Source organism: Habropoda laboriosa, unplaced genomic scaffold (assembly GCF_001263275.1).
Source record: "Habropoda laboriosa isolate 0110345459 unplaced genomic scaffold, ASM126327v1 scaffold2, whole genome shotgun sequence".
NCBI lineage: Eukaryota > Metazoa > Arthropoda > Insecta > Hymenoptera > Apidae > Habropoda > Habropoda laboriosa.
Genome location: NW_017100190.1, coordinates 388,922 through 408,729, shown reverse-complemented (window position 1 = coordinate 408,729; position 19,808 = coordinate 388,922). Strand labels below are relative to the sequence as shown.

The window sequence follows — 19,808 nt, the reverse complement described above, 5'->3', positions numbered from 1 at the left end:
AATTGAAAAATGAATAGTATTTAATACAAAGGAGTAACATAAAGGACTTTGTTTTCAAGTACTTGTGATAAATATCATAAGCTATGTATATGACTGTGCGAGTACGCACATTTATGTATATTATACACATATACATCTATTAAAATTTTTGTTGATTTAATATTATTGAGAGATGCAGCCACACTGATTGTAACATTGAATAATACATTGTTGTGTTTTGATAGTTTCCATGTTGGGTGCAGCAAAAAACTTTTCAATAAATTGTATGTGCTCAAGCAACTGGGGCAGAGCCTGCTCATAATGACCTTTATACATTTGAGAAGTGGCATTTAATCTTTTCTCTAATGATTTTCGAAATTGATTTTTTATTTTCTTGTAATCAATTTTCTTAGTACAGTTGCAACATTGTTCACACGATGCGATTTGTGTATTATTTTTTTCATTTAGTGTAATCGTGCCAATAATTTCTGAACACGTTTTACATTTATAATTCATTGTTTCGGGTAGCGGATATTGCCAATTTTGTGTACAAGCTTCACATGCACACACAAAACGATACTTTTTCCACAAGAATTCACGCCTCGATAATCTTCCCTCACTAAGCCAGTGTGGTCCATAACAATCAAGAATTTCGGTACCCTCACCGATAAAGCGTAATGTTCTCACTACAACTATTCCTGTGGAAAATTACGTTTATTTGGTATATATATACATATATATAGCATAGGGACTCGTTTATTATGGTGCATTCTTTACCTGATGGATAAGAATGACGGACGACGTTTGGATAACAACTATGATTTACAAGGCTAACCGTGGGATAAATTGCGCCGCCTACATGCCTTGGTTCCCAAACATGCGTTTCTTTATCGTATATGTTTTCTACAATCTCATAAGCATTGCAATTAATAGCCTGCAAGTGGTGCAATGTTGCTACAGCCAAAGAGATGAAAGTTTCTTTCAAGCAAACAACGTCCATTATACCCAAGACAAAAGTGAAGCACTTTGCCAAGAATATAGCTTCGATAGCACGGATAAGATTTATGCGAGGTTCCATGTCCGAGCAATGAGTTTCTAAATTTAATACAGTATGATAATCGTGAGAGTTATAAGCCTCGCTTATTCCTAAATTGCTATACTCTTTATTTGCGTTTGTAATATGATACCGCAGAAAATTGTCATTCAGGAAAGGAATTTCACTTTCTTCTGTATTATTGTTAATGTGTTCAGTGTTGGAAGATATAAATCCTGCGACTATCAGTCTATAAGCTAATAACAAGTGTGAAGTGTGTCGTTGCGTTTGTTCAGAATCGTTTTCGTAAAAAGCATCAAATATGAAACATTCGTACTGATGGTACATTTGCCATGCCTCTTTGCGACACTTTTCTGAACAGTAAGATACCTGTAGAAGTACAAACTCATATTTTACATTCATATTTTAGGAATAATAAATAGATAAAAAGGTAAAAAAAAAATTAGGATTATTCGTATTACTAACTGTTTGACAAAAATAGCAAGGAATTTTAACACTGTCGTTTGATTTAAGAGTAACATGACAATGTAAACAATTCCTATTAAGTGCCTCTTTATTCGTACTGAAAGCAAATGGTTGTTCGACGATTAGGACACTTCCTGCATTAATGTTTTTGGTAGCTATGAGATGTCGACCTTTTTTCTCGTCAAATTTCATTGTCACAGCATCGGAACAACTTTTAAGAACGGTATGTTGTTTCCCATCTACAGGGGGTATTGTTGGTGTACGATTCGTTGATAATGGATTCAACGTCGAACCACTTTGGTTCTTGTTCAATTTTCTACGTAGTCTTTTGTCCTGAGAAGACGGTACTTTCAACTTTTTGGAGCATTCATGTTGTAAGTGGGTACATGCTTTTCTATGCTCCAAGAAATCATTCATACTTTCGGTAGTTTTATCGTAAAGGTTTTCAGGAAGTGCAAGCATGCATTCACAATATTTTAGGCATTTTACGAAAGCTTTCGAATTATAGCAATACTGTGCGCAATCTGAAAGCGCGTCCAGGAACACTCTACTGGTGACACTGGCCGTAAACAGTGTTTCGGTAAGAATATCACTTTTATTTCCCCGTTCGTGCACTACTCCATCGTTAGCTATTTCCCCATGACTATTCCCGTAAAGTTCTATCGCTTTAATGTCATCCTTACCCTTGTACGATTGAACAATTTTTACGTTCTCTATATACGGTATGTCCATAAGAATCTTTATCATTCCTTCCCTATCTCCATTTGAAGATAATTCCTTGAAACGATTTGCATACGGTTCCACAGTTGCGGCGTCGTAAGCGATCTTGAAAAATTCGCTAAATTTTATATACCTAACATCAATTTAAATACATTAGAGGAATAGCATAGTAATAAAATTAATTCAATGATTGTCGCATTACTTCAGCGACAGTGCGCATAGTCGACAAAATTTAATTTAGATCTCTAAATTTAACGGTGCAAATTAATCAAAGACCGAAATAGTTTCGAGCCTTCCATTTTCACGTACGCATAGTGAACTTTATGTGCGCAATATTTTATCGTACAATTTAAAACATTTCAATTATATAATTTATATGTTTATTGACTCTATTACTTGTAGTTGATAAAATCAAATGCAAATTATATGTTTTACTTTTATTAGAGGTCATGAGAAATGATTGTTAACTTACCCTTTTGTAAAAGACATGATTTCATAAAGGATCGATAAATTGTTTAAATATTATTTTACATTAACACACGCATGTTTGTCGCAGATACAAGACAAGACGGATGAGCTGTGACGAATTCTAAAATTAGATATTAGATTTTACACTGGGACATGTTCATGGCATCTGCCGTACATTTAAATTTATAGTTGATGAAAAATAATAAACAAATAAAATAAAATTACATTGTTCGTTGCATTATTATCGTTGATAAATACATTGAAAATTTTCGATATAAGTTACTGGATACAATTATATATATATGTAAAAACAAAACAAAATTTAAACATTGATTTTTAATACTACTATTTTACGACTGATGCCGCTGGTGTAGATAACCATCAAGTGTACGAAACGTCACATGATAAAAACGGGTGTGAGCGTTTTCTCTTAGTTCGTACGTGAAATGTTCTTATCTGAAAAATTTACAAGTTTTTACCAATAACTTATACTTTAAAATTATAGTTAATTGTCCATTAACATTTCTATATTTCTCCTAAGAACTACACGCGACGACGAAATAAAGAGCAGCACAATGAGGTACATCTTGGGCACTACTTTTGCAGGCACTGCTTCTGCAACAATTCTAATATTAGGTATTAATTAACTTTTATTTATTTACCTCCAGATATATTTAAATATTACTAAAGCTAATTAACCAAAAAGAAAGCAAGTCCATTGTAAAAGTCATTAATAAAAAATTGATCCTGATGCTTGTGTTATTTTCTCTTTATAATATCTGTATTTATGAAATAATATTCTGTTACAGTAATGTATCATTTATTCACTGGAAAAGGAGAACGTGTTAGCATTGCATGGTAAGTAAAGAGACCTTAACCAAGTGCCTTTTTTATTAAAAATTACAAAGGTATATCTACATAGATGTATATTATTATGAGCAACAATTTTTGGAAGGTTTTTGGAAAGTACATCGCCATATATGTGGGCAACTCTTGGTATTGGACTTGCAGTTGCTTTGTCTGTAGTTGGTGCTGCATTGTGAGTTTTAAGTTTTAAGAGTAGTTATTATTATTTGTATACATTTTAAAAAGTAATATGAATGAAATTTTTCAGAGGCATCCATACAACAGGAGTTTCAATTGTTGGAGGTGGTGTAAAAGCTCCAAGAATTAAAACAAAAAACTTAATTTCTGTAATATTTTGTGAAGCTGTTGCTATTTATGGCTTGATCACTGCCATTGTATTATCTGGAATGTTAGAGGAATTTAGTTATGAAAAAGCTGCTGAAATAGAAGAAATTCGCAATCAGAATTGGCTGGCTGGCTATTTAATGTTTGGAGCTGGTTTAGCTGTTGGTCTGGTCAATCTATTTTGTGGTATAACTGTTGGTATTGTTGGTTCTGGTGCAGCTCTCTCTGATGCAGCCAATTCTGCTCTTTTTGTTAAAATTCTCATTGTGGAAATCTTTGGCTCTGCCATTGGACTTTTTGGATTGATTGTTGGAATTTACATGGTAAGTCATTTAAAGATTTGATTACCTTATTTTAAAATATTAATCAATTCCCATTTGTTTATAGACATCTAAAGTCAAAATGGGAAGTGAGAAAGTGGCAAATAAGATATAAATTTAACATAAACAGGAACAATACAAAAATATCCATAAAATATTTTTTGGAATTACATTTCATTCCATGTTTAGTGATTATTGGAAAAGAAAAATAAATATAGAAGAGAAGTGCAGAATAATTTTTCTGCTTAAACTAATCTAAAACAGTTTCTTTTTCGTATAAGGTTGGTATCTGGATGCCATTTGGAACAAATGTAATTTTGTTGCAAATAGGCTTTAATGAAAACAGTTGTTACAACTTAGCAAGCTGCATATAAGGATTTCCGCGTATCAACCATGTGTATAATTAACTATTTCTGGTAGTATCAAACTTATTACTGTAATGTAGCCTCTTGTTTATAGCATTTTGAGTGCGTTATAGCGCTCTCCTGCGATCACATCTATTGTATATATTTTTTTTAACAAAAATATTGAAAATGTCGAATACAAAGTTATACTTACTCATATATGTGTAAAATATACTGCATATAATATTACTTATGATTTGAATTATTTTTACTAGATAGAATGAAAAAAGTCATTTTTTATTCGTTTAACAATAATATAAAAATTCTTAACTAATGTCATACATAAATTCATGACATTAACAGTATTAGAGATTCTTGTTATTCTGAATACAATAGTAACTGGATAATACTTCAGATCGATGTATATAAAATATAATATAATACAATATAATAGTGTTATTTTCCATAGGCCATAACCTGATGAATATTTTCAAATGCCTTCTCCAAACATTTTACATATTCGTTCGCGTTGCAATTACTTTTATAACTTGTTACAATAGCTCCCAATCTTTCGTCTTGAATCATGTATCTGAACATAAAAACGATTGTAGTAGAGAAAAATATCCTAAGATTACTGTATATTATTAGACTGCGGATAATATGTTTATAAAAACAATAAAAAAAATGTACGTCGTACCCGATTCCATATCCATTATTTACTACAGGTCCAAAACCGCCACAATATATAGCTGGATCCGAAAGAGTCGAAGTAGATAAAATGTTATTGTTTATATTATCATATGCTGGATCCTCAAAAATAGCTGGTTTTGGAGTGTTTGAATGTTCCCAAATTTTTTTTAATGCAAATAAATGTCTATCAAATCCCTGTCCTATAAGGCAAATTTAATTAGTTTATCGTTTTTTTCGTTAGATAAATAGATCGAACAGAAAATTTAATAATTTTTTATACATACCCATAACAGCTTCTTTAGAGAGTTTATTATGAACGTTACTACAATTAATTATTAAATGTTTTAATTCGGACATGGATAAGTTGCCATTCTTCTGAGCTATAACTTCACAAGTTTTTTTTGTTTCCATTGTACAGGACCTAAGAGTTTCTGTTCGACCATGTTTGAATGCAGCCGTACTACAAGATTCATACGTCGGTACTGCACAGTTTGTTTGATAGTATAAAGCTAACTGAAATGCCAACTGCATAATTGCATCGGGACTTACACCAAATTGTTTACATTTATTTTTACCAAATTCATTAAATATCATATGATCAATACTTAATTCTCTGGACCATTCTTGAAACTTTGTCTTTTGTGAATTAACAGCAGTTTGTATTTTATCATCTATAACAAATTCAAGTTTCTTGACCTTCATTGTTCCTGTCCCAAGATGCTGAATATCGTCAGGACAGAATTTTGGCTGTTTTGTTATATCATCATTTACATCCTTAAAGTGAAAAAGCAAAAAAAAAAAAAAGAATGTTATTGAACACTATACATTTTTGAATTCATTTTTAATGTTATGTACCTTAAGAAATCTTAAGACAGCTACTCCATCTCCCCAAGAATGTTCAAAATTTATTCCAGCAAATCCATCCTTTGTAACAATTAAAGAAAATGACTTATCAAACCACCTGTTTGTTCCACCAGAATGAAGATATGTTCCAATCAACTTGTTATAGTCAGTACCAATAAGCAAATCATCTAGTATCATCATAAATATAGCAGAGTCTATTTTTTGTAGAACTTCTTGATTACCAATTTGTGATAAATGCATTCTCGTATTAGCCCATAAATCACGATTTAATGTTGTAAGTACTCCAATAGGGCTTTCACTGTCTGATAAGTTTTCTTCTAAAATATACTTTAGACAATCTGCTATTGCATTTGGTTCCTGAATATAACCATTTTCATCCATTACATCAACACAATAGAAGTGTCCTTTTCTCATTACAATTATATGTTTTCCAGATGTATTTTCATAAATTTCATCTTTCTCTGGTTTTGGTAATCTTGTTGTATTAAATAAGTTGTGATATTGTGACATATCCAATGGAAAAGCCTAAAATAATAATTTTTTATCTGAAATATCGAAAAGTTGCTCCTTTCAAGATGGTAAAATAAAAAAGTAAAACACTTTTATTCATCTGTCAGAGAAATTTCTAATTTGAGCTGTCATTGTTATCTCACCTTAAATAAGTAAGCTCCATACCAACTGAATTGAGGTGGTAGTAATCTTGTAACTGTATGAAATGTGTTACTGCTAGATGTTTCAGGTTTTAAATAAAATATCTCTGGTCGTAGAACATTTTCTTTTAATGACTTCATGAATCTTAGTGATGATATAACAAGATTTGTAGCTTTTACTAATTGCATGTTATATTTTGCATTATTTGCTGGTTCAAGAACTAAGAAGGGATTATAATTGATTGGTAAAGATTTACGGTCCCTGAGATACATATCAAACCAAGGTTCACTAATATAACTAGTATGACGATTTCTAGCATCATTCTCAATAAGTTCTTTTTGCAACTTAACACCTTCTTTAGTCAGAAATTGATCAACATAAGTTGTAGTTTTTTCTAGCTGTTCTTTAGATAACAATGGTCTCTGTGCATTTAAATACCTCTTGCATGTGTCCTCTAATTTTGGAATAGGTAAACGTGGTAGAGATGGTTGAAAATGCAATGTTGGAGTCTTACTTCTTTCAATATATTGATATTCTTCATTCCATTTTGTGGATATGCTTCTATAATAAATAGGATTTAAAAAAGTGTTATTTAATAAAGTGCAGGATTTAAAAAAGTGTTATTTACCTTGATGCTCTTAATAATAATTGCACTTTTCCCTGATCAATCTAAAATATTAGAACAATTATTATTGTACAATACCATAATTACACTTGTTGTATAATAATTATATATTAAATACATAAAGTTTACGAATTACTTACCAGTTTTGTCTTATAGTAGTTAAATTTTAATATGAAAGAGAGCATATTGTAATTATCTTATAAGACTTATTTACTATCAACTGTATGCAACTTTACAAAATATATTTATAAACTATAAGAAACTATAACGATAAACAAAATATACCTTACAGTATTTCAATGTACCACTCTTAATTTAAACTAACTGTACAATCAAGTTTATACCTTTTTTTTTTATACAGAAATGTATACATATATGCATATATGTGCATACATTGATAACATATGCAGCATTTTTATGCGTAGTTAAAAACATTATAAATATTTATAATTTTTACATGCGTGTATATACATTATTATCTTTTTCATCGTTTTTGAATATTAAAAATTAATTAAGAATGTAATGTACGTAAGGGAGCATTCGCAACGATAGACTATGAAAGAATTTATTTAGGAAAACGCGTTTTTCAACCAATAGTAAAATACTTTCTATGCAATCTGAAATGTTTGTGATTGGTCGTTGTAACGAAATTCACGAATTTCCCGCTTTTTAGAATGCTAAAGAAGCGTAATGGAACCTTTGACGAATATAAATAAAGTATTGTGCATTTTTCAGTTTGTTTTCTTAAAATTCATAATAGTTCTGTATAACCTCTATTGATATGATTGAAACAGTTTTGTCATTGATTAAAATTGTGCCTTAGAAAAATGTTAGATATACCATAAAACTGTTGTGTCGAAAAATTTAGTAATTCTTTGTGGAGATGTACACGGCAATGAAAGATGTTTAGTGAGGTGAAGTGAAATTCAGTACAGTATGGAGTGTCAGTAACAAAAGACTTTAAAACATACGTAATTTGTATTATACAGTTTATTAAATAAATGGTTACTGTGAATGTGAAATCAGCAATAATGTCATAAAAATTTAAGGTTAGATACGCGTCATAAATTACACATATCCTCTCAGTATGTTGCACCGTTTATATGATAGAAGTGTTTAATTAAATCAATGAAACTGGAGAGAATCCACAATGCAGGTAGTTTAAGGACATTCTTCTTCAATATTCCAACAGTGTGCATCGTTCAGTGTATACATTAAATACATCCTTCTAATATCTACGTGATATGTTACTGCTTTGGTTACTGCGAACAGTATAAACATGTTAGTATACATAGATGAACGATTGTCCATCGACCTTTTCATAATTAGTAATTATTTAAAAAAGAAAGAGAGGACAAACACATTCTTATGTACTTTATATTTTATAGGGCAGATCGAGATTATAATATGGGTCCAGCTACAGAAATGATGATAAATGATTTTGATGATGAACGGACTTTAGACGAAGAAGAAGCTTTAGAAGGTAGTGAAGATTCTCACAACGAGTTGTCCAACTTGCAAAAGGTATAATTCTGAGATGTCTCAGCTAAATATTTAACATATACGATGTTCACTTTGTAACAAAATTCTGATCCCAACTATTCTAGGATCAAGCCTGTGAAATGAAAAAATCAAGCCCATAAATAATTACAATTATGATAAGTTTCTGCAACACTTTGGACTCAAAGTGCGTTCTCGTAGTGAGATTCGTATGTTTAGTCGATTCGTTATATGTAGCATGGTAATCATTTGTGTTCCTGTCTTCTTTCAGGAAGGTGATATGCCACTAAAAGATCTACTTGCGATGTATGGATACGGGGATCCATCGACGGAAAATTCAAACAGTTCTGATCGAATATTAATTCCATCTGGAAGCGGCGATCCAGAAGTCGAAGGACAGTATTCAGATAAGGGAGATAATGACGCGGATGATGATGACGACGATGACGAAGCGGATGCAACGAGTAACGAGCCAGATCTCAAACAGTTTTATACAGAAATGTTGGTAAAGGGGAAAGATTCAACGTCGTTAGTATCGGGATCAACGATGAAAGGAAACAATGCCGGCGGTGTAGGTACCGAAGACAATAGCAGGCGACACAGAATTCACGATGACGACGACGACGACGAAGAAGGTGAAGGCGAAGGCGAAGCCGAAGGTGAAGGCGAAGGTGAAGGCGAAGGCGAAGGCGAAGGCGAGGGTGAAGGCGAAGGTGAAGGCGAGGGTGAAGGCGAAGGTGAAGGCGAAGGCGAAGGCGAAGGCGAAGGCGAGGGTGAAGGCGAAGGTGAAGGCGAGGGTGAAGGCGAAGGTGAAGGCGAGGGTGAAGGCGAAGGCGACGGTGAAGGTGACGGTGACGGTGAAGGTGAAGGCGAAGAATGTTCTATGATCGATGGTTGTACTAATAATGAAAGTACGAGAACGGCTTCGACGATGGGAGGTGCCAATGCTAGCACTAAGTGCAGTGGTATAACCGCACTTGCTGGTTGCACTACAAACGACAGTACCGTTGGTGGGGTAGAAGGTAGTGTCAGTAGTGGTACGGTAGATGGAGGAGAAGATGGAATAGTCAGCGGTGCTATAGGTAGCGGCACATCAAGATTGTTACGAAGCGTTTCACGACCACAAAGCGAAGAAGAAGAAGACGATTGTGATTATAGTCCGGACGAAGAGGAATGGAAAAAGACAATCATGGTTGGTATCAATTACCAAGCAGCTATACCGGAAGGTCTTTGTCATTACGACGATGCTTTACCTTACGAAAACGAGGATAAGATGTTGTGGGACCCCAGTCATATACCCGAAGAAGAAACGGAAGAATTCTTAGAACGGGCACAGCTACCAGCTGTAAAAGGTGGTTCTCTACCTACGGGGTCTCATATCAGAGACGACGAACAAGCATTATATCTACTGTTACAATGTGGCTACAATCTTGAAGAGGCATTAAGAAGACGCAGGATGAACGTCGTACCTCCAACGGATGCGGTTAGTCTTTGGTCCGAAGAAGAATGTCATAATTTTGAATCTGGATTACGAAGTTACGGAAAAGATTTTCATCTGATACAAAGGAACAAGGTACGCATGATATAACGCATCTGGTTTCTTCGAGGTGACGAGAAACAAACGTATGTAACGTAAGCATCATCGTAACAGGTTCGAACGCGATCTGTCGGCGAATTGGTGCAATTTTATTATCTCTGGAAGAAAACGGAACGTCACGATATTTTTACGTATAAGGCTCGTTTAGAAAAGAAGAAGTATGCTTTGCATCCCGGTATCACGTGAGTATTTTCTCTGTCTCGTAAAAAGAATAGTCATTTTTCCAGATATGTACAACGTTTTGGAATTTATAGTACTAGGATAATTGTCATACGTACATATATGCTTCCCTACGATTTGTTATAACGCGTATTCGCATTCTTTCTTTTCCACCTCTATTTTTTTCTTCTTTCTTTTTTCTTTGCACTAAACGAAGCTTTTATCAAATCACGTAGCTCCCGTTATCACGTTTTTTATGTTGCGATTGAAAACTCGAAGTATGACAAGATCGTTGAATCGTAAGCAGGGACTATATGGACCGATTTCTCGAGGAGCAAGAGGGTGTTCGCGATCGTAGCAGCTCACCGAACGTGCATTGCTTGTTGTACGGGGACGCGAAACGGCAAAGGTCAGCTGTCAGCGCGACGAATAACGAGGAAGGAAAATCAACGGAACCATGGGACGGTGGTGCAGTTGATCCGTTGGCAGATTTGAATGGACCAACGCCACCACCACCACCGCCGCCACCACCTCCTCCTCCTCCGCCAGCGGCACCAACCTCTGCAGTTGTTCAATCACCGTCAGGTTCAGTTTCAACTACACTGTCAACTCCTCCTATGTATTGCACCGCAGTGTCAACTCGTCATTCCGATTGTTCACCGACCGACTCTAGCTACGTTAATAACCCGCACATGTGGTCGAATCTGACGTCTCGAAGTCACTCTACCTCCTGTATCGTAACCACGATCACGATAAATACGACAACAACTAGCACCGTTCCAATGGTCACGACCGTCGGTATTACAAATACGGTTACAACAACAAGTTCTACCGTTACTACTGCTGCCTCTAACAATTTCTATCATTCGCGAGTGACGTCGAGAAGCAACGATGTGCACGATTCACCGTCGCCAGAGAACATTTTACCTCATTTACCACCTTAGCGTCGAACACGACCTTCAGGTTATCAGCCTGGAAGGCGTCAAATGTCTTTGCGCGACGTGTCTTATTTAGAACTCGCGCCATCGCTATCGTCGTAATATATAATATTCGTTAATATCACGAATTATATTTTTATACTGTATCGTAATATGATTATCGATTGCAACAGTGGAAACGTAAACAAAAGTTTTTCGCGAAACCGAAATAAAAAAATAGTAAAGTACGTTAACTGACGTTAAGGACAGTTGAATATATGGGGTAAGTGACACGTGGACGTGAATTACCGTAAGCTTGTTCCATCTTTCTGCTTCTTACTTTCCAACTACTATTGTTCCCGTAGATGAAGTTTATGGAAAGATATCAGTTTAATTTGTCGAAAACAATCCGCATTTCCAGATCTAGGAATAATTAATCAAAGTGTTGTCAAAGTGAACGAACGATAAATGAAAATCGCAGAATTGTAGCGCCGGGCGCAATTTTATAAAAGATACTATTGTACCGTTGTTCTAAGCACGTGTCTGATTGCTGATACCACCACTCTAAGTGTACAAAAATGCGATCTACGAATGTGAGAAAATAAAAGAGCTCGGTAATCGTTTCAAATGGTTAAATTAAATCGAAGTTGGACCAATGCTTACTTATTTAACAACACCGCAACATACGCAACATTCTAAGAAAAATCGTTGCCTTTATTACAAATTTTCATCGATTACACCATAAATAATTCTGGAACATTTACTTGTTCCCCCCGTTTTATCTATACTGCGTTAAATCTAAAGATTCCACAATGGTTTTCAATAGCTTTCCCATCAGAGGCAAGAATTGTATGCTGCTAATGTTGGTCGTAAATCGTCCCGTAGTGAACACATTCTCCTCCAGTTCCTTTCTTCGAGTTTCCTTCAATCTCGCTGGTAGAGCGGGTTGATTCGACTCGACAGACTGTTGTACAGTTCTTACGCTTCTGGTATCGGCGTTAATCAACGATCCTTTAACCTGCCAATCGTCCGGTGTACCTCGATGCTCGAGAAAATCGAAGAAAACGCCTAATTCGGTGACTGTTTCGCGTGCTATCAACTGACGATCCCGTAGAGCGATCCTTGGACTTCTGATTCCTTCCAACGCTTGGCACAATATCAACACCAGATTCACTTCCAGAGCGAATCTCGTATTGTTTTCATCCATAGATTCGAACCAAGGGTCGCTAAATTTTTGATACTTGGCTACGACAGGGCTGTCGTTGTTTCCCGCAGCTACTCCGCCGCTTCCTTTCGTCACGTGTCTACCGCTAGTCAAGGCTGTTGCTCTCGACAGAATCGTGTTCTCGCAAATAAGAGGATCGTAGGGCCTGCGCACCAGCCTCGGACTACTTAACAACGGTACAGTTACGTCTAGACCACTGACGTACACCAGAAATTCTCCTCCTACGTTAGAGGAAGATCTCGAAACGGGACCGGATGCCGCGTGGATAATTCTCCTGAGATCTTTGCTCGAATGCATTCGCCGATCTTCTGGCACAGCATGCTCCCACTCTTTCTTCGCGCTATCGGTCTTGTCGGCCGGCTGTCCACCGGTGGTGAAAGATAGCGACGAAGTGGTGATGGGTTGAGATCGAGAATGCAGAGCCTGCGTGAATAACTGCGTCGAACTGATGATCGTGCCGTAAGTTAATTGCGGCCCAGAGCTCATGCTCATCTGAGGAGGCCCGAAATTCATTTCTGCCATCGGAGTGTACCAAAAATCTTGCGTGTATATAGTGTCTACCAGAGTGTTCAGCCTCGGCGAGAAGCGAACGAAACTGAGGGCGCAGGTTGTGTTTATCACGATCAGTTTGTTAACTAGCAATTTCAATTCGCCACTTGGCGATCTTTTATCGCAAGATTCCAATTCCTCGGCACTCTCCACGCTGATACCGTCGATGATGAACTTGAGAATTCGCGGTCTTAGTAACAAATTCACGGTGTTGTCGTATGCCAAGTACATGCACTTGATCAGAGTCTCGCAGACATTCGGTTGTATCGAGTTCCAAACGTACGGTTGCGATGCCATCGTGTAAATAAGGGCAACGAGTGATTGTACCAAGTCGGCAGCCAACAGGTCTGCTGTATGTCTCAACAAAGTCGATGCAACCATCAGCTGATACTCGTGAGAATTAAGGAATATTGTGATCGATTTAACGTACATAGTAGGCGTTTCCCTAGTGACCAGTCCTATTAGAAATTCAAGACCAAGCGTGTAAAGTGGCCACCAGTCCTGGCATCGCCACTTTCTATTCGGGCAATTGTCGTACAGCGAGTCCAGCATACTATTACCGATGTCCTCAGGTGGAATCAAGCTCAACCATAGCTTTGCGATGTCGTTCTCGGTGATCGGATGCAAAGTGTACGGCGAACGAATAATCAAATTGAGCAAATTCAAGGCGGCTGTGCTAAATCTTAAATACGGATATTTTTGTAAAGTGATACCTATACAGGTCAGCAGTTCAGGTATCATCTGTCTTAGCTGGACACAGCTAGACTTTCGTTGATGCTTCGTAAGTGAACTTCGTTCGACGTACGAGCGCAAAAGTTGCGTGACCATGCAAACGGTCAAAGTTGCCGGTAAACTTTCCCGAATTCCACGAATAGTTTCCGCGTTTCTTTCGTCGGCGTTCTTTTGCGCGGTCGCGCTGTCGATCGCCCCTGTACCCGCACCCGCACCCGCACTTTTCTCCTCCGTTTTTCGCTCGACCATCGCGGGTTTCTGTTGTTTACGCTTCTGAAATTGAGTCGCGGCATCCTTGAGCTCCTCCAATTCGCTGGTAGCGATCGTGCAGGAGTGGGCTAGAAGATATTCGAGACTCGACGCGTCTTCGCGCAGCGTGCTTTTCACGCACTGTACACACCCGAGAAGCAACGAAACCAGCGTTTGACGCAAAGACTTTCCGTAACTACGATAAGCCTGCCCTATTTCTTGCATCAGTTGTGTCAGCCCTGTTTTAAAGATCCTCGAGTCATCGACGCACATTTGTTTCCAGGAAGTGATGCATCGAAGCGACAGCGAACCCAGTAACATTGTCATTTTTCGACTGGAAACGTCGCAGGACTGTTTGATTCGTTCCAGTAACGACTCTAAAGAGCGCTGCGTGATGAGCTGTGCTTGAGACACGTTGATAGGGTAATTCGTTGCTATTCTTTCGTCTGTTAGCGTGACGATAAAGTTGTACCAAGATTCCAAGTTGGTTTCGTACAGCGAGTCCGCCACATTCGCATCTCGTTTCTCGTAACTGTTCGATTCTTGGCTGTCGATGTGCGCGTCATCGAGTACATATATGGCTAGCTTTTTCCAGTAATCCTTCGACTTGTCCAAAAGTTTCTTCAGGTTCACGGTGAAATCATCTTCCAAGGTTGTACTTTTGAACAATTCTAAGGTGATGATATCCAACAGATGAGAGTAGCCTTTTACACCTGGCACTAGGTCTCTGAAAAGTGGAGCGAAAAGATGGGTCCAAAACTTCTCCCGTTTCCGGAAGAAATTCACAAGAATCTCGTTCCTGTGATACCACATTGCTCGCAGCAACGCCATCGTGCTGTTGTACAACCTGTCGTATATAATATCCTCCTTTTCGTAGATCCGATTTAGATACTTGACCAGAAATTGTCTACATCCTTCTGTGAAAAATTCCTCCACCGATCGGGGAAAGATCCGTTTGCATTCCGCTGGGTGTACAATGTTGAAGAGGGCTTCGGTCAGACCAGGTTGCTTCTCTAAGCATACAGCGACCAGCTCGAGAATGGCAACCTTGACGTCTGCGACGCATGTCGGCGACATCAGACCTCTGCGAGAAGCAAAAGTCTCGCGTATAGCCGTACCGTCCATTCCCATGCAAACTAGCAGCGACATAGATGATCCTTCGGCAAATTTTTTCAATAGCCTAACAGCCATCGCTTGTAAAGGTGGACTGAACCAAACGTACAGATAGTTAACTATCGTAGGTACTATCAAAAGACCGTTTGGTACACGAGGCGAAGAATACAAGGCTGCTTCCAGCGGCGATCTATCTCCTATTTCTAGGCCCAACGATTTTCTGAATATCAGTAATCTGTTTACCACAGACAAGGCCAGCTGCACACTTTTCATCGCTTTAAATCCCTTTCCTCGAATCCAATCTGTCTCCGCCATCATTTTGTTGTGTAAAGTACGTTCACCGGTACGGATCAGCTTAAGTAATGCGTGCCTTGGTTCTAGGTACAGTAAACTGTACGCCACGACAAGCTGTAACTCGTTCCGTATGTCTTCTTTCGGTAAGCTAGATTCAAGCGCTCTGTGAAGGCAGAACATACTTTTCAACCATAAATCGATCCGCTCTGCGTCCGAATCGAAGTACCAGGAATCCAGTTTTGGTAAAACACCTTGCAATAAAAACACCATTCCAGGTATTTCCACTGTATACAAAGCTTCCTCGTTGTATTTTCTGATTAAATACTTGGATAAAATGTCCAAATATGCGTTCAATATTGGATAAGAATGAGCGATCGTTTCTATCGCGGATAACCACGATGCGATTATGCCGCCATCGAAAGAAACTGCTTCCGCAAAATCTAACGTTTTTTGGTAACGATTGTTGAACCTCGGGTAAACGCCGGCACGCATTCGCGATAAAATTTCTTCTGGATATTCCAATATAAGTTCCGACGAAATACTGATGCAAGCTGCAACTACTTTATAGATGTACATCTTTTCGTCGGGTAATACTGGATAGGAAAATCTATTTATGATTTCGAAACTTAATTCCGTCGGAATTACCATACTTTGTCGTATCCCAATGTACTTGGCTAATCTTTTCAACAATTTCAACCCTTGTGACACGTGCTCGGGCATATTTTTATTCAATGCATTGCTAGGTGTAATTCCACAACCTGCTTGAGAAAATAGCTGTTCTATTTTATGATGTAAAGCGTCCCAATAGCTCGCTCTTTGCCGAAATATCACTACTTCCCGTTCGCTCGATAATACGCGTATATTTTCACGGAAAGAATCTTCCGATATTGTATACGGATTTTTGTGAATCGTACATTCTTGCTCGTATGGTTTCAATAGTTTGTTCTGGTCCCGTTGCCGCGGTACTTCTAGCGTTAACGATTGCAGATTATCCAGTTCCACCGCGATTTTTTCGGCACTCGATTTGGAGGCACTTGCCAAACCGATTGCAATATTTGTCAACGGTTCGAATTCATATGGAAATTGTTCGGCTGCGTATTTATAAATCAACCACAAACCATCGTTGTATTCGGCCCAGAATCGTGCTGCAGTTTCAGGAAATTGAACCGCGGCAGCAACAGCGTCGAAGATACCGTTTAGCACGTGCAATTTGTCTTCATCGACGAAAGCACACACCAAGGTAAGAAGATTATATACGCTACTTCGCACTATTTCGGCATAGTGAGTTTTTTCACAAATCATTTCGCTATTCATCAAGTCGTGCAAGTAATGAAAGACATTCTGTTGTATAGCTTTGATACCAAATGGTCTAAATCGGTTCAAAGTATCGACATTTTCGGGATCGATAGCATAATTCGATAACATCCAAGATAGAAACAGCGGACTATCTTGAGGAGAATGATCGCGAATGCATTTTTGCTCGAACGTTTCTTGCATACTATTTCTCACATTTTGTATCCAATCTTCCATGTTGATGCTATAAAAATAAATTCATTTCCACTATTAACACGATACAGTTAATTCCAAGCAGAGATAGAAAAAAAAGACCTACTGTTTTCTAACATCTAATGCTACTAATAACAGAGCAGCTTGACTGTATTGTATCTCCTTAATTTTCCTGGCAATTGCCTTCTTATCTTCGTGACTTTTTGTACTTGCTAACCGTCTCGGTTCTCCCTGTATTCATAAATTATTAAATATTATTAGATAGCAGTAACACATCCTGCCGCTATCTCTCTGCTGTAATACTTACACCGATACTTTCGTACAACTTCATAAATTCATTATCCGCGATATGTATATCATGAATGATGACTGTTAAAATATGGAGTAATTCTCTCATTTCAATAAGACTACTGTTGTACAATCTGTGTAAGTACTCTTCCGAGCATAGCTGCGACCGTACAGGTGGATTCACAGTCTTCAACATCTCTATTTGTTTTCGAACAGACTCTAGGAGTGTTCCAAACAAAACATCATCGAAGAACTTTGCAAATTCTTTTTCATAGCGATGACCCTTGTCTTTATATTCGACCATAAGTTTAAGGCACTTTATCAAGGTCATTCTTTCGGAATAATAAAAGTCCCAAATATCGTCGATTAACGCTTTCATCGAAGTGAAGTCTATGAGTTGAGACGCGAAAGTTTCCGCGCAATTCCGGTATTCATATTTTATAAAATTACATACTAGATCCCACGTGATGGTGGCATCTAAATTCTAAAAGAAATACTAAATGACGATCGTTTTTCGTAATATTTCGAAAGAAATCAAGATCGATAAAATTTGTTCGCAATACGTACGAGAAGAGGTGCGAGTTTACTAATTAACTCGTAGATTCGGGGTGAGGGATCATTTTTGGGTATATTTTGAAGCGATGCTTCCGTATATGGCTTGAAAAATAATAGTCCTTCCTTAAGAAGTTTCGTTTCCTTCTTGATTTCATCTTCGACTAGTTGTTTCTCACATCGGCACACAGTATCCGATATTAAAAACCACAACTCCTTGCAGTAACTGTATCCCAGATGGTTTTAAGACAGCGACAGTTCCGGTAGAACAAAGAATAACAGATACAGCATTTCTTTTCTTTATTATAAAAGCGAAAACAAATGTTATTTACTTACGGTAAACTTCCTACAGTAGGTACTTCCATTTCCAGTACATCGGATCCCATTTGGATATTATATTTCTATTCGATTAACAATTATTAAAGCATAACATTGTAAACAACGACGGAGACATAACCTCAATTATACTAGAGACTGATAATGTGCGCACAGTTTTCAATCATGTTCGTGTGTCGTACTGTTTTTTCAAAAAATGTCCAGATCTGTCGCTGATTGGACGATACTTGGTACGTTCCTAAAAACGATGGTGCACTAGGGACTTAAAAATAATTCACGTTGGTCATACTGGTGCAAGTTTCCCGCCAAGGATAGTCGCGCAATTTGCAAGCAGTTGTGAGTGAAAGTAAAAAGTTTTTCACAATATTTCTGGCTCTTCTGTGAAAAATATGGGGTAACGTCGGCGAGAAATTCATTCGTATCTGGTTTGTATTCGTTTTGTATTCATTTTAACGTCAATTTCAGATGTATACGCATTACTACGCATATTTAAAACAGGTGCGCAATACGTCTGACAGTTGAACCGAGCGTGGATAACGATGAAACGCATTAAACGATCACAAATAACTCGAAAATTAAATTCGATTAAATGTTCCTTAATTTTAATTTTATTTAATTCGACAAATTTCATTTGTTACAATTCGAAAATTTTGCCTAACCTATCGTAAACGCAGTGTTACGATTACTCGTTGAATTTCATACGTTCATATCGAAGATGAAAAAAACGTGGAAGTTTTTTGCCCGATATTGCAAATAAAGATAGAATAAAGTTTATTTTATGTTACACGCACGCATCTGCCGGTGAAAAATCACGAATCGTAAAGATAGAACTATTTGTGTTGCCTTTGCGAAAACATAACGTATGTCCAGCCAGCGTTGACGGATCGTGGACATTCGGAAGGAATTATCGTTTGTAACACGTACGAAAGAAAAATGGTTCCAAGGAGAAGAAGGTAGAAAGGGAAGAGGAGTGTGTATATATATATATATATATACGGGGTGTCGGGGAAACGATCACGGATACATTTGTAACAGTTAGCGAGCAACCTGTAACTGGTTACAAGATCGTTGACAACTGGCTAGTTTATCCGTGGGATTATTGGTCGATGTCGGACGATCGCAATTTTCCTTTTTGCACAGGATCGTTATCCATGAAAAGAAGCTGGCAATATTATCCGTTGGAAGTAAGTGGTTCGCGTTTATTACGAGCAATAGAGCTTAAATCGGTTAAAAGAAGAACAACGCGAACGCGCGGGCGCGAATCAATTTCGTTGGACAGGTTTCGAAAGGAGCGATAAATTTTTCGTGGAAACACGTTAGTAGCTCCCCCGAGGTTTTATCGTTGATATCTCGTTGTAGGAGAGGGAGCCGTTAAAGAAGAAGCGAAACGATTTTGATGTAACAGAGGTGGGTAAAGAAA

The 19,808-nt window shown here is 37.4% G+C and overlaps 5 protein-coding genes across 5 annotated transcripts; 2 read left to right on the top strand and 3 right to left on the bottom strand.

Moving 5' to 3' along the window:
• Positions 1 to 162: 162 nt before the first annotated feature.
• On the bottom strand, positions 163 to 2,844 carry LOC108579839 (SET and MYND domain-containing protein 4-like). The gene is made up of 4 exons (XM_017943460.1): positions 2,691 to 2,844; positions 1,499 to 2,351; positions 757 to 1,402; positions 163 to 677 (listed from the first exon to the last, which is right to left on the bottom strand). Exons 1-4 carry the CDS (start codon positions 2,705 to 2,707, stop codon positions 163 to 165), a joined length of 2,031 nt encoding a protein of 676 aa, XP_017798949.1. The 5' UTR covers positions 2,708 to 2,844.
• Positions 2,845 to 3,044: 200 nt separating this feature from the next.
• LOC108580037 (V-type proton ATPase 21 kDa proteolipid subunit) lies at positions 3,045 to 4,763 on the top strand. The gene is made up of 6 exons (XM_017943695.1): positions 3,045 to 3,123; positions 3,228 to 3,322; positions 3,496 to 3,544; positions 3,642 to 3,725; positions 3,801 to 4,200; positions 4,265 to 4,763. The coding sequence occupies exons 2-6, from the start codon at positions 3,262 to 3,264 to the stop codon at positions 4,310 to 4,312; spliced, it is 642 nt and encodes a 213-aa protein (XP_017799184.1). The 5' UTR covers positions 3,045 to 3,123; positions 3,228 to 3,261; the 3' UTR covers positions 4,313 to 4,763.
• A 234-nt stretch (positions 4,764 to 4,997) lies between these two features.
• On the bottom strand, positions 4,998 to 7,593 carry LOC108579838 (carnitine O-palmitoyltransferase 2, mitochondrial). Its single transcript, XM_017943459.1, has 7 exons — positions 7,512 to 7,593; positions 7,375 to 7,415; positions 6,749 to 7,307; positions 6,087 to 6,620; positions 5,516 to 6,005; positions 5,239 to 5,431; positions 4,998 to 5,130 (listed from the first exon to the last, which is right to left on the bottom strand). The coding sequence occupies exons 1-7, from the start codon at positions 7,554 to 7,556 to the stop codon at positions 4,998 to 5,000; spliced, it is 1,995 nt and encodes a 664-aa protein (XP_017798948.1). The 5' UTR covers positions 7,557 to 7,593.
• A 1,146-nt stretch (positions 7,594 to 8,739) lies between these two features.
• LOC108579837 (mesoderm induction early response protein 1) lies at positions 8,740 to 11,571 on the top strand. Its single transcript, XM_017943458.1, has 5 exons — positions 8,740 to 8,895; positions 9,143 to 9,506; positions 9,735 to 10,444; positions 10,523 to 10,650; positions 10,935 to 11,571. Exons 1-5 carry the CDS (start codon positions 8,740 to 8,742, stop codon positions 11,569 to 11,571), a joined length of 1,995 nt encoding a protein of 664 aa, XP_017798947.1.
• Positions 11,572 to 12,260: 689 nt separating this feature from the next.
• On the bottom strand, positions 12,261 to 18,423 carry LOC108579966 (nucleoporin NUP188 homolog). The gene is made up of 5 exons (XM_017943608.1): positions 18,389 to 18,423; positions 18,068 to 18,278; positions 17,520 to 17,984; positions 17,319 to 17,443; positions 12,261 to 17,243 (listed from the first exon to the last, which is right to left on the bottom strand). Exons 1-5 carry the CDS (start codon positions 18,415 to 18,417, stop codon positions 12,323 to 12,325), a joined length of 5,751 nt encoding a protein of 1,916 aa, XP_017799097.1. The 5' UTR covers positions 18,418 to 18,423; the 3' UTR covers positions 12,261 to 12,322.
• Between the last annotated feature and the right edge of the window lie 1,385 nt (positions 18,424 to 19,808).

What these genes read in the sequence shown, in the direction of transcription:
- LOC108579837 (XM_017943458.1), top strand. Translation starts at nt 8,740, where the DNA reads ATGTACTTTATATTTTATAGGGCAGATCGAGATTATAATATGGGTCCA. An exon ending in AGTTGTCCAACTTGCAAAAG is followed by an intron (nt 8,896 to 9,142) that starts GTATAATTCTGA and finishes GTCTTCTTTCAG; the next exon opens with GAAGGTGATATGCCACTAAA. An exon ending in GCTTTGCATCCCGGTATCAC is followed by an intron (nt 10,651 to 10,934) that starts GTGAGTATTTTC and finishes AATCGTAAGCAG; the next exon opens with GGACTATATGGACCGATTTC.
- LOC108579838 (XM_017943459.1), bottom strand. Translation starts at nt 7,556, where the DNA reads ATGCTCTCTTTCATATTAAAATTTAACTACTATAAGACAAAACTG. An exon ending in ATGGAGCTTACTTATTTAAG is followed by an intron (nt 6,621 to 6,748) that starts GTGAGATAACAA and finishes TTATTATTTTAG; the next exon opens with GCTTTTCCATTGGATATGTC. An exon ending in CTGTCTTAAGATTTCTTAAG is followed by an intron (nt 6,006 to 6,086) that starts GTACATAACATT and finishes TTTCACTTTAAG; the next exon opens with GATGTAAATGATGATATAAC.
- LOC108579966 (XM_017943608.1), bottom strand. Translation starts at nt 18,417, where the DNA reads ATGGAAGTACCTACTGTAGGAAGTTTACC. An exon ending in GTAAACTCGCACCTCTTCTC is followed by an intron (nt 17,985 to 18,067) that starts GTACGTATTGCG and finishes TATTTCTTTTAG; the next exon opens with AATTTAGATGCCACCATCAC. An exon ending in GCATTAGATGTTAGAAAACA is followed by an intron (nt 17,244 to 17,318) that starts GTAGGTCTTTTT and finishes TTATTTTTATAG; the next exon opens with CATCAACATGGAAGATTGGA.
- LOC108580037 (XM_017943695.1), top strand. Translation starts at nt 3,262, where the DNA reads ATGAGGTACATCTTGGGCACTACTTTTGCAGGCACTGCTTCTGCAACA. An exon ending in TGCAACAATTCTAATATTAG is followed by an intron (nt 3,323 to 3,495) that starts GTATTAATTAAC and finishes ATTCTGTTACAG; the next exon opens with TAATGTATCATTTATTCACT. An exon ending in GAACGTGTTAGCATTGCATG is followed by an intron (nt 3,545 to 3,641) that starts GTAAGTAAAGAG and finishes AATTTTTGGAAG; the next exon opens with GTTTTTGGAAAGTACATCGC.
- LOC108579839 (XM_017943460.1), bottom strand. An exon ending in CTTGCTATTTTTGTCAAACA is followed by an intron (nt 1,403 to 1,498) that starts GTTAGTAATACG and finishes GTACTTCTACAG; the next exon opens with GTATCTTACTGTTCAGAAAA. An exon ending in CCGTCATTCTTATCCATCAG is followed by an intron (nt 678 to 756) that starts GTAAAGAATGCA and finishes AATTTTCCACAG; the next exon opens with GAATAGTTGTAGTGAGAACA.